The 13,173-nt window shown below is 41.9% G+C and overlaps 1 protein-coding gene across 1 annotated transcript; it reads left to right on the top strand.

The window, feature by feature from the left end:
- Positions 1-1,136: 1,136 nt before the first annotated feature.
- cysltr1 (cysteinyl leukotriene receptor 1) lies at positions 1,137-12,951 on the top strand. Its single transcript, XM_074674452.1, has 3 exons — positions 1,137-1,237; positions 10,680-10,896; positions 11,874-12,951. The coding sequence occupies exon 3, from the start codon at positions 11,895-11,897 to the stop codon at positions 12,930-12,932; it is 1,038 nt and encodes a 345-aa protein (XP_074530553.1). The 5' UTR covers positions 1,137-1,237; positions 10,680-10,896; positions 11,874-11,894; the 3' UTR covers positions 12,933-12,951.
- Positions 12,952-13,173: the final 222 nt, after the last annotated feature.

Below are 13,173 nucleotides of genomic sequence, written 5' to 3'. Positions count from 1 at the left end.
TAAACAGACCTTAGCTAGAAAGAAAAAGTATCCAAGAGAAATACTCCATGAAGCACATGTCTGAAAATCTGCAAACACTTTTAAAAACTTCCTTTGTTGTATTTCACTTCAGCGTCTTGACCTGGACTATCTGCCAGATCAAACCCCGTGGAGGGCAGGATGAGCCTGTTTACAATATAAACATGATCACTATCTGTTCAAATTTGTCTTTAGCTGACTTCCAAAGCGTGTCAAATGTGAACTCCCACATGAAGCCGCATTTTACAGCAACAGCAGCCCAATGTCGCTCAAAGATATTTACAATTTAAAAGATTTAAACATTTACTCTTATTCTGCAATTTTGGCTCACAGATGAGGTTGTATAGCTGGAGTAATCCTGTCACTGTAGGAAATTGAAACACAGAGGCTGGCACTAAACAAAAAGGTGACTTAGAAACAAAAATTTATAAATTCATCCCTTCTCTGTTAAAGCTCTTGTAAATTGTGTTTTACCTGGTTTCTGAAGAGACTAAGATTAATTGTGATTTATTTTCCTGACCTAAAAAAGCAAATATTACCAAACATGACCGTGAGCTAAAAATGTTACATTTCATAAAACTGTAATTTTAAATTACAAACACTTGAGAGATATAGGTCCAGACAAGTGTTTTTTTTCTCTTTCTGCAGAAAATATTCAAATGTTTGAAACATTAACGGTCCCATATTATGCAAAATTAACTTTAGACTGGTTTTGTAACAGCCTGTCTACAAACAACCCCAAACAACCCCTTCTCTTGCTTGCTCCAGACAAAGTTTGCTTTCAGAACATGTGTGCTCAAACACGCAGAGTTGAGATCTGCCCTGCATGACGTCATGATCCTGAAGCAGTAACTCCTCCAGGCCCGCCCCTTGTACTGCCCCTTCTGTGCAGCGCGTTTTTCACCTTGGCTGCTCAGCTGCTTTTGTAATGTAAACATGGCGAAGGCACGAGCACGGCGGTTGCTCTGTTGTTGGCTGCACAAAAAAGCACAGAAGTATTTTTTTTAAACTCCCTCTCATGAGGTTTTGAAGACGCGGTGGATTAATTTTATTTTTGATGGAGATGCACCCACAACAACTCCTTAAATGTTGTGCTCACTATTTCACTTCGTACTGCTGTCACAATGAGTGCCAGTACAAACCAGGATTCGCCAAGAACCTGAAGCTGAAGCATGGATCTGTGCCAACTGTCCGTGACCCAGCTACATACGTGGGAGCTGTAAGTTTAACTTTTGTTGCTTTACTATGTGCTCTACCTATCACGATAGCCTGATGAATGTGGTTTTAGCATGGCAGCTAACGTAAGCTACGGTTTGTAACTTAGTTTCCTTACACGACATTAACACACATGAGTAAATAATATCAGGGGACATTGAAGAGAAGATATATGGAAATATATTTCACATGAAGCTAGCTTTATATACACAATGTTGTCTTTTGTTTGGGCAGTTGAGACTACTTATCGCGGTAGCACTCGGCTGAGCTAATGTTGTGCTACAGGGTAGCTAACACACTCTCAGCTGTTGTTATGGACGCTAAGACCACAGTCACCACTAATGTGTGTGTTACTGCTGCAGTTTAGTTTGCCTGTTAGATGTCCCTCATGGTGCTGTCTAAAAAAACTAACAGTCCAGGCTGCATACGGTTCTTTCTGCTCGGTATGGTCATATAACTCTGGTTAGCACCAAGCTGCTAACGTTAGCTTTGTTTACCTGATGGTAACTGCAGCAGGGTATCAAGACACATAATATTTGTTACTAACCACTCAGAAACGTCATGCTGCAGCCGTAAGTCCAGAAAATAACTGGATTTTGAGGGGAAAAAATTAAATAGACTGTCCTGGGACCTCTGAGACCTATTTGAACTTGTTGAAAAGTTAATATGAGACCTTTAAATAGCAGGATGATTTTTTTTTTTTTTCAGCTTAGTCCACAGTGGGTGCCAATTTCTACGCAAACAGGTAGCTCCCCACAGAAGCTTCAAACAGACTCTGGTATTTTATCTGAAATGTTTAATTTGCAGTTACTTATTTCTAACCTCTTTACATTTGGGCTACTTTTTACAAACTGCTAACGCCAACTTCATAAAATACAAGGGAAATCCGCAACAGTAAACAGTTTTGATATCCACGCTGTTATTGTAGGTTTCGGACCTTTTATAATCAAATAATTCTAAAAAAATAAAATGAAAAGGCAGTACTTCTGCTGGCTTCATAATGTTTTTCCAGCTACATTCTTCAATGAAAGGAGCTTCTTCTCTTCTTCACCTTGCTGCAGAGGAAAACATAATGCAGCCTTAAATTCAGCAACCATAGAGTCGTCCTCAGGCAGGGGGAGAACGCAGGAAAGTAGGTGAGAGGTTCCTGTCCCAGAGGGAGAGTCTGAGCGTTTTTGTCTGTTGAAGGATGAGTCTGAGAGCCGGGGCTAGGCAAAAGTTTTGAGTGGAGCAGGAACAACAGTTCGAGTAACACGAGTACCCAGACCAGGCTGCAGCTGAGCTGAGCCCAGTGAGAAGTCCTGAACCTCCGGGTCTGCTGAGGCCAGCGTGACACCAGCGTGGCCTCCAAACCCAGCAGCCCCAGCATGAGCAGAGAGGCGAGGTGGTGAGCATCAAGCAGCTGCTCACTGAGCATGCTCACAGCCTCCCTCCACCACGCCGAGTCTCCCTCTGTCATGAGGTCAGCGCTGATCTCAAGCCCCGCCCCCTCCATCCACAAGGCCACTTTCACCCCCAGCTGGAGAAACCAGCTCAGCAGCACAAGAACATCTGCAAGCGCCAGTTGACCCAGGAGCACCGTGGAGGGCTTTGTGGAGATGCGGGGGGAACGCAGCAGCACCAGGGCCTGCAAGCTGTAAGCACAGCTCACCAACAGGGGGAGCTGTGCACCCCGGGTGCCCTGAAACAGCAGCACTGTCACCAGCTTCAGCAGCAGAAACCGACGAAGCCATTCCTTAGAGGCAGAGACCCCTCCTTCAGTGGTAGAACCAGGCCAGCACCAAGAGCTTATCCCCCAGGCCGTCTTTAAAACCTGTTTAGATCTGCAGAAAGTCCAGAACAGTCGGGTAAGCTCGCTGTCAGTGAATAAAAACCTGGAATATAAAGCCGGTCCTTCCTCCCCACCCGCTTTAATGATCTATCACTAAACCACACAGTCAAAAAGAAATACTCAACCAAGCTTGAAAAGCATGCTGAAGGTTTATCTTTTATTCCTCCTAATCCTCTTTACGCCTCTTTGCTCTTTATGACTGTGTGCTTGTGTAATGTAGGCAGAGGTCTGGGCAAGCAAAATTGCATCAGTCAATCCTCAGCGTTACTGGTGACGATGAACACAACCTCAATCAAGTTTTTACTAAAGAATGACTTTTAGAGAGCATTTTACTGAAAATAAAGGATTAAAAGAGACCTCTAAACATTCTAAAGGACTCCAACACAAAACAGTTCCTGAAATGTGACCACAAAGTCAGGGCGAGTCTTAAAAGTGTACCACATGCCATAAAACATGATGTCTCATGTTTGTGTTTACTTTTGTTGGATCTCTTTCCTGATAATTTAATTTAGCTGACTGACAGTTAGACGTCAAATTAAAGCCTCCTTCATCACCAAGATTTCCAAGTCAGTGTCAGATAAAAGAGAAAGTAGACTTACCTGTGAATGGGCAGGAAGTTGAGGTCGAAATTCATTGTCCAACGTCCCCTGGATGTGGGCTAACAAATGTGTTTCCCATGCCAGCCCCTCTTCCCAAAGAGGCTGAAGGAGAGTGAGGAGGAGTCCCCGCTCCTTTCTTTTTATCAGCGCCTGGTACTTCAAATGTCATAATGTCTGGTCTGGAGGAAAGCCAGACTTCATCTGACTCATGTAGGAGTAGAATCTGTGCCCGAGGGCCTTCCTTACATCACTGACATCAGTGTAAACCTGTTTGAATGGGTTTTTCCATGCGGCTCAGGGCCAAAAAAGGAGCCAGGGTGCCAGAGGGGGAGATGCAAGGATGCCTTGAATGCATCCAGACGTGGATCCAAAACCTGCTTCAGGAGAAGCTGAGACTGAAGCACACTTGTTTAAATAAATGAATGGTGATTTCAGAAGCTTATCAGCTGGCTATAAACCTTTAGAGAGCTTCAGAAGTGTTTCTGGAGCTGCCCTTGTGCTAAATGAATGTGTGGATGTTTGAGCTTAAATAAAACAACCCACACACAGACCTGGGATGTAGTCCAAGGGCAGGCTGTCCACAAACCTAAAACACATCCTCAAAAATCTGGGTGTGGACACAGTAATGAATGGCTTTTGTTATTACTGCCAATGATATGACTCCTCTGAGCTGACTAATCTCTCCACTCACTAAGTGTGTATCACACAACACATGAGTATCAGTGTGTGAGCTTTGATGTGAAGGTCACTGACAAAACTAACAGGATGGGTGTTCAAAGGCTTGGTGAAGTCAGTGAAATCATTTTTTTTATACATCGTTTGGAGAGCCTGATTTGATGGTTTGTTTCTGCTTTCAGTGGCACTATGGGTGGTAATGTGGGTCTGTTTGTGTCTCTGGTCTGTTTACGATGGCTGGACTGTCCCATTCACAGTCAGGTCGTTTTTCAAATCTTCATAACCAGGTCAGATTTTGGTTGACACAAATGTGAATGACAATAAACCACTGATGACGTTCCCAAATTTAGGAAATGACATGAAAAAAGACCTAAATCATAAGTTTAATTTATTACTATTATTATTATTATTATTATTATTATTACTTTTAATAATAATGATAACAATAGTAGTAATAATAATGATAATATGACTCTCAGTGTGGAGTGTACACTGTCGTGTGATCAGTTTTTTGTTTTTTTGTTTTTTTGTCTGAGGATCATTCATCCTGAACGTGCAGCCCCATAAAACAAGAAACTGATGCTTCATCAGGTGGACACAGTTTCATTCTGGCTGAATCTCAATGCTCCCCAAACCCTGGGCCCAAAGGACTCTTTGATGTCATCTGGAGAGAGCTGAAACACTAGAAACCACATACACACCGACCCAGAAAAGATTATATTTACAGCAATGGATCTTTCCGTAACTAATATTCTCATTTGGATATTAAACTTATAAGTTTTGCTGATAAAAGGGCATGCCTGAGTGGACTGACGTGGCCAGTGGTGGACTCAACTCTAGTACATAGTCTAAGTGTTGATACAAAGTTTTCAAACTCGCAGTCAAATGTACCAGTCTTACTCAGCTATGAGTGAAAGTTGCTCGGTAAAGATTTTAGTCAAGTTATAGTACCAAAGCACTTCCTTTTAAAACTACTTAAGTTTTTAAAAGCAAAAAGTACAAAGTACATTTTTTTAAGATCAGTGAAATTCTGTATTGTTTTTCAGTGCTTTTGGGTAAAAGACATGAAACTGATAAATGTTAATTGGTGTAACCATTTTTCTCATAAGAATCTGATACTGTGCAAAAAAGTTATTATGAATATGATTTTAACGGTCATCGCTGTAAACATGAGATTTAAGATAATTTTAAACTTATTGACCCAAAAAAAGAGAGAAAACATTGATGTCTATGGCAAACTGACTGAGTACAACAAAAACCCATTTTATTAAGTTTAGAAAACAAGTATTTAGAATGAACTTTGAGATGATATTTCATATTAAATAACTTATTCCATCAGTACATCTGCATAACTTCAAGGAAGGGGAATTATTTGATACTTGTCGTGCTTTCGTGGTTACACAGTCATTTTAATGGGACTGGTTTTTTATTAGTTAAAATGGTAGAAATGTCATATACAATACTTTGACACCAACTGAAATACTAACTTCCCATTTAAACAAACCTCTAATGTTGTTAACACTGCCACAAAAAGTCTGTGGAAAAACAGCTGTAAAAACTCTAGCATTAAGAAGCTGAGACAACGAAACGTGATAAAACAATATTTAAATGAATTTCAAGTTAATTATTTGAGTAAACGCATAAAGCCTATCCAAACACATAGCAAGGGAAGTTTGAACAGACTTGGTGGGATTTGGACTCCAGTGATGCCTCAGTTTACAAACACATGGCTTCACACAACTGTTAGAAAGATGACGTCTGCTTTTTCCTCTGCTCCCAAACATCTAGACCTGGCTTGTGTTGCTGTTTGCACTCACAGTCTTGCTGTGATGTGCTCATCACGTGCACCTTATAGGAAAAACAGTCTGTGACTTTCTGTAGAAATACTCAGAAAGAAGATAAAAGTGTTTCTGGTTTTCCTTCTTACCGCCATCAGGTATTTTTATGTGTGCATGTTTGTACACAGCCAAATACCTCTGTTTCATCTTGCCTGACGAAGTTATCTAAACAAGACCTGCAGGCTTTTATTTGGAGAGTGGAAATATGTGCTGTACAAGCACATCTAGGTGTGTAGAGTCTGATATTGTTTATTACCATCAACGGTGTGTCTCTGTCATGGTTTAGCTATATTTCTGTTTCCTATTCGTGATGAACCATAAAAGAGACAGACATGTTGGCAGGTGTACTTCTGCTTTCACTGAACTGAACCTCAAGGATGTTTGGCAATGCCTCTACATCAGATAGCGCACTGTGTGCAGACACAATGTCAGCAGCTAAGAAACCACAGCTCTCATGCTAGGCAGCTGAAAACTTTGTTTCCTCTCTCCAAGCTCTTTTTAACGAAGAAATCAGAACATTTAAGAGACAAAGTGACCCATATAAACATCCTGCTCTGCGGTTTGTGAATCGACTGTCAGAGAAAAGAAGTGTTAAACTCAATACACATCCCCTCATCAGATAAAGACCCAGGTATTTACTGTCTGAAACTTTATGCTCACTTATGTCTGTTGATGTTTGTTAAAATGTGATAAATGTTAAACTGTAGTATCTGTGGTCTCAGCTTGATGCAAACATATAAAATATGTCATTGGTCAGTCAGTGACAACCCTGAGAGAAACAGCAGATCTCACTTCCATGAAAGGAAGAGCATTCAAAGGCAGAGGAGCAGCTGGATCCAGCTCAAATATGCAAAGGACTGCATCAGGTAAACAAACTTTACAAGTGTTCAGACGGTTAGTCAGCAGCAGCAGCAGCAGCAGAGTAGCTTGGTGACAGCTGTGGGAGAGTCACAGTGGTGAGGATTCACTAACAGGTTTCAAGTGTTACTCTATTACATCAGTGCTGCCTTTACTCATCCATTTGACATAAACAGTGATCAGATGATTGTTTCTGATGAAGGAAGACGTCACTTAATTCCACTCAGAGTCATTACCGATTCTGAGTGATTCTCCACTCAAACGTTGGTGTTTCTTTGATCATCGATAAGGTCTGATAACATTCATGGAGCTGTTCTGGTTCATTTTCTCATCTTCCACTAAACTTTTTTCAGCCTGCTGCAGAGAGCTGGTTTCTGTGATGACACATTAACTTTGACTCCAGTTTCTGCACATTGCATTTAATAGACGGTAAACTTGAACACTGCACACTGACTTCATTGTCTCTGTTGTTTGTTCTTTTGCACAGAACCAGAGACAGACTTTGAGTTGTGTTAGCAGTGTTTATTCAAAGCCCTGAGAGGAACTTTTTGTGTGGGTTGTTTTTGTTGCTCCCTGTAGTCAAAGTGATAAGTCTCATCTCTCTGATGTCCTTGTCCAATCTCATCCTGCCTTCTCATGAAGTCAGAAATAGCACTCACTGTGACTATTTGTTGTGGAAGAAATCTAAAAAAAAGTTTTGGCGTGTCAATAACCCTTTGGTCTGATACCAAACCTCTCAGGGCATATACAGGCAGCTAGCATGAACATCACAGTAAGTGGAAATCCTTTTGGAGATGTTTTTTTTTTTTTTTTAGGATATAACAAGGAATCATTGTTGTCATAAGTCTGTTTTATAATCCTTAAAATTGTCCTCACACAGGTGCCATTACTCTCTGTAGCCGCATTTCCACCAAGCAGACCGGTTCAGTTTGTCTCAGCACAGCACGCATTTTGTTTTCCATTGACTTATCCAGGTACAGATCCCCAATAAACGATGAGTCGTCCCACTTTTTGGGGCCTTTTCGCATGGGTGCCAGACTGAACCGGTCTTGGAAGGTGGAGCTACAACACTGCAGACCGTTTATTGGTCAAAAGAATCATCACTTACCCCGACAGCTGCTGCATTGCTCCTGGCGGCACACAGACTTCTCTGAAACAAAGTTTGATTGAACTGTGTATCAAAGAGCTACATGCCAATCACAGAAAGGACTAAATGCTGCATGTCTTCCATCTATGCTCTTTGTTACTGTGTCGCGTTTTTCTTCTTCGTTGGATTTATTAGCGGGGTAAACTGTGTTGCACTGCTACGGCGTCATGCTATTGCTGTGGAAACGCAAACAGGATCAGGCTTAACTGTACCAAACCGTGCCAAACTGCACTGAACCGAACCAGACTGCTTGGTGGAGACGCGGCTTTTGTCCCTCCTCTGTCCAAGGAGCATCCTTTAAAACAACACTCAGCATGGCCTTCGGTAGGCTACCTGTGGTTTGACCAGGGACACAGGAGACTCCAGTCAGGGGCTTTGAAATCCAGGGTTTGTCTGGAGTAACTTAAGCTTAGTTTGAGCAAAGACCACTACAAGGTGGCATTAAGACCTTTTTCAAAAACCAAACATCAGAGACCCCATTCATGCCTCATAGACCTGCTGATGGCTGATCTTTACTTTTCCTCAATCAATAGTTTCACAGGAAACAAACCTATTACCAACAGGATGTAGTCTAAAAATAACTTACTGATTCCAGTGAATTTCATATTAAATTTAGCTTCTGTTGCTCTGAGTTGGGAAACTGGGGGAAGAGATAGAAGAGGTTCAGTCTACTTGACGCAGGCCACACAGGAAGTATGGTGTATGTGACTACACTGAGATCACTTAAACCATTTTTCACAGGTATTCCACTGGAGACAACCTGGAAAACGTTGGTATCAGATACAACCTTAGGTCACCTAATGGAACAATGTGACTAACTCTTTGCCAATATGTTGAAACTGGCCTGTGTCGCCCTTTTGCTCTGTATTATCTTTGTGTTGTAATCTGTGTTTGATTTCCTTTTCCTCTTTGTGGATGAATCTTGTGTTACTCAGCTTTTCGTGTGTGTGGTACCTTGGTACCTGTGCTTGCTTATGTTTCACCTCCTGCTCTTGCATGTTTCCTTCAATTTTTATTCTGTTTTGGGTTATTCTCACCTGGGTCTTGTGTCACATCTGTGTATAAGTCTCTGTAGTTACCTTACCTCTGTGTTCCTCTAATTTTTCCACGGGGATATTCTTTCCAACATGTTTTTTATGTTTGGTAGTGGTTCTCTTCTTAATTTTACTCTTTGTTTTTCTTTAGTCATCCTCCTCTCTTTTGTTTAACACAAAGTAACAGCAAGCAAACTAACTCAATATTGATGCAAAAGAAGCAGATGTGGGTTTCTTTAGTTTTTTTTTTCAATTGTTTGATCAAATAAAACCACAGTCTAGTCTTTACAGATTGCACCAACAAACTCAAGGAGGAAGATGCACTTTCTCTGTTGGCCTTTTCACAATCCACCATGTAATACAGTTTTCAGATCCCCATAGAAACTATCAACAACACCCGCCACCTGCAGATAAGATCGTCACAGCTCATTTCTAGTTTGTTGTTTGGAGTTTTGGTCAATTTCCTAAGATCAAAACCACGGCTCGGTGGATAAAAGCTTAACTCAAACTGCGAAGCTGTGAAATGTACTTTTGAAGTGTGGCTCCAGAAAATACAAGTGCACTAGTAACATCTATTAGAAGTGTCAAAGCACTCTCTGCTCTCTGCCCTCTTGCTCCTCTGTGTGGTACTTTCTGCACCATCGATCTAATTAAGATATCATTCTCTAAGCATGTGGAGTAAGTGGTCTTGATGCTGGCTCATTGCAGACTGAAAGTTTGCATCTACTGCTGCCAAACCACTAAGTGCACTCAATGCACCATCAAGCCAAAAGCAAGTTCCTTTTGTGATCATGTAAAGTAAATGGTGATGACGCAGGCGGCTCCTGAATGCAGAGATTTTGTCTTTGCTGCTGTACAATGACTAAATAAATTACAAAGAAATTATCCAGCCTTTCCGCCACACTGGCCTTTTAACTGCAGATATATAAAAAAGGCCATTTCCACTGCAGCATTAGCTCTCAATTAACTCAGTGTGAATCAGACTCATTAGAAGCAAACAAAGGAAATGCAGAGACATGAAGAGGAGTGAAGAGGAGTCGACTCTTCTCCCTGTGTCTCTGCCTCATCACCTCTCGTTTCTACAAACTCAACAAATTACTTTACAAAGCTGTGACATGATGACACGTTGAGTGCTGGGAATCAACAAGTCTGACCCTGTAGAAAGTTGATCTGAGTTACGTAAAGACTTTCATTTGTAAACATGTCAACCGCTACAAGATCCCTGAGGAGGTTTTGGCAGAGCGCAACAGGTCAGGCGAGGTAATACATGAAAGTTGTGCGTGTAGGGAAGAAAATACATGTTTCAGCACAATTTCTTTGGAAAATCAAGATTCTGCCAAGATAAAAACACAGAGAGGATGGATCCAACGTGGTGAATGAAGACAACCAAATAACAAAAGCACAACTTCCTGTGTTAATGAACCCATTTATTGACTGCATTTTCTTTGATTCACCATAATTCAGCATAAATTAGGGTTGATGATATTGGACTGGATGCTGTATGTAGAAGAGAAAACCAGTCCCACTTCCAGATAACTGAGGGCGTGAAGAAGAAACCACCTGCAGCTCATTCTCCTCCCACTGCCTTGAGTATCTGGCAGACGAGAGTCAGAGGAGGCACACAGTGAGGCAGCGCCACCAGGGAAGGAGACTGACCATAACGGCAGACAGGAATTCAACAGTAAGGAAAACTTTATGGAGATTTTATTACAACCAGATACTAACGGTTTGAAGTGAAAACATAATGTTAAATTTTAGATATAGTTCCTGTAATTTCAGCACCCATTTTTGTAAGCAGGGTTTATCCATTTTTCTCAACCATTAAGAAAGTAAAGAAGTTAGTGATGTTCATTAATATAAACTTATGTCACACAATGCAGAGTGTGATAGATACAACTCAGCTTCTGATGCAAACAAGATCAGAGTGAAATGAGAGGTCATGTTGACTGGGAAATCCAAAATTGAATGCATGCATTTTAGTAAGAAAACTGATCTTTTTTATTATTATTATTATTCTGGCAGTCATTGCATGTAAGTTATTTTTTTATCACCATTTTGCACATGGATGTATGATCACAGGTTCTAGCTTTCAAAAGTTATCCTTTTAAGGACAGTCTGCCAAATCTGCAGAACTGTTCATCATAGACAATACAGCCGCATTGTTTAGAGGTTGTTTTTAACTGCATTCCCGTGTTAACCTCTTGGAGCCTTTTCCTGCAGATCAAATATGTGATACAATGAGGAGTACAAAAGTAAACTGATCTCTAAATGGTCTTTCAGCGGATAAAATGTTAAAAAATAAAAGTGAATTCTGGATGTCCTTCCATGCATAATGCAATAACCAGCCATCCTTGGTTGCTCTCAAATGTATCAAACATGCTTAAGTGTCCTTCTGGTAATTTGACCTGTTAATATTGATCTGTCTTAAATTTGAGTCCATGCAGATTAGAAGGAGTTCTTCTATGAGGGTTTTATGCAGGAAGCAGAGTGCATTTCATGTTTTCATAGTTTTCGCAAATACATCAGTTTTCTTATCTGAGTTTTGGGTTTTCTGCAAAGCCGACAAAGCTCAAAGTAATCTCAGAGACTATCTGCCATGTGATTCTGCAAACCTTTTTTCTTGTTAAGTGATGTTATCTGTGTTTCACATATCTGCAGCAGCTCCGGGCGCCACCACAAATGGACCAAGTGAATCTGACAGATGGCGTAGAGAGCAACTCTACTGAATGTGCATCCATCGATGACTTCCGTAACCAGGTGTACTCCACCTCCTACTCCATCATCACCGTGTTGGGCCTGGCTGGAAACGGCTTCGCCCTGGTGGTCCTGATCAAAACCTACCGCCACAGGACACCGTTTCACATCTACATGCTGAACCTGGCTGTGTCTGACCTGCTGTGTGTCATGACGCTGCCTCTGCGAGTCCTCTACTATGTGAACAAAGGCCAGTGGAACCTGGGAGATTTCCTGTGTCGCGTCAGCTCATACGCACTCTATGTTAACCTCTACTGCAGCATCTACTTCATGGCTGCTATGTCTTTCACACGCTTCTTGGCCATCGTGTACCCCGTCCAGAACCTGCAGCTGGTGACAGAGAACCGTGCTCGTCTGGTGTGTGCTGGTGTCTGGGTGTTCATCTGTCTCCTATCTTCACCCTTCCTGATATCTGGCCAGGAGTTTGACCCCATCACAAACAAAACAAAGTGCTTTGAGCCTCCACAAGGCCAGGATGTGAGTAAACTAGTCATTCTGAACTATCTGTCTCTGATGGCGGGTTTCGTCCTGCCCTTTCTGGTCATACTAGTTTGCTATGCAGGCATAGTTCGCACCCTGCTGTTGCGTACCCATGCTGCCAGACGCCAGCAGGACACGGGTGCCAGAGCCATCCGAATGATCGTCATCGTCCTGCTGACATTCCTCGTGTGCTTCATGCCATACCACGTGCAGCGCTCCATTCACATCACCTTTCTGGCCCGTAGAGACACCACCTGCTCAGAGAAGATTTCCATGCAGAAGTCTGTTGTGGTGACGCTGTGCCTGGCTGCTGCCAACTCGTGTTTTGACCCACTGCTTTATTTTTTCTCCGGCGAGGGTTTCCGCAGGCGTTTGTCCACCATGCGCAAGCCAGGGAAGGGCAGCACCGTGCACCGGCTGGACAGAGTAAAAGCTACGACAGACTCTGAGGCCAAAGAAGTCTGCCAGATGAAGGAAGGGTAATCTGGATGTGATGAAGAGAAAAGTACGGTGGCTGGTGGGTGTTAGACACCAACAGCTACAACACAGTGTTAGTACAGCCACAACGAAAGTTTAAAAAGTTAGTTATCCCAACCAACACAGAAAAGTTGCTACAGTAAGTAAATGATAATCTTTTTTTAACTGCATCTGTGATACATAAAGCTCCATAGTGGTCTCAAAAATACTTGTCTTATATAGTGTTTGCACTGACATCACAACTTGG

Source organism: Halichoeres trimaculatus, unplaced genomic scaffold, assembly GCF_033239565.1.
Source record: "Halichoeres trimaculatus isolate MK-OKI-2021-1 unplaced genomic scaffold, fHalTri1.1 fHalTri1_scaffold_7, whole genome shotgun sequence".
In the NCBI taxonomy this organism is placed as follows: Eukaryota; Metazoa; Chordata; class Actinopteri; order Labriformes; family Labridae; genus Halichoeres; species Halichoeres trimaculatus.
This window is presented reverse-complemented; position numbering and strand designations above follow the sequence as displayed.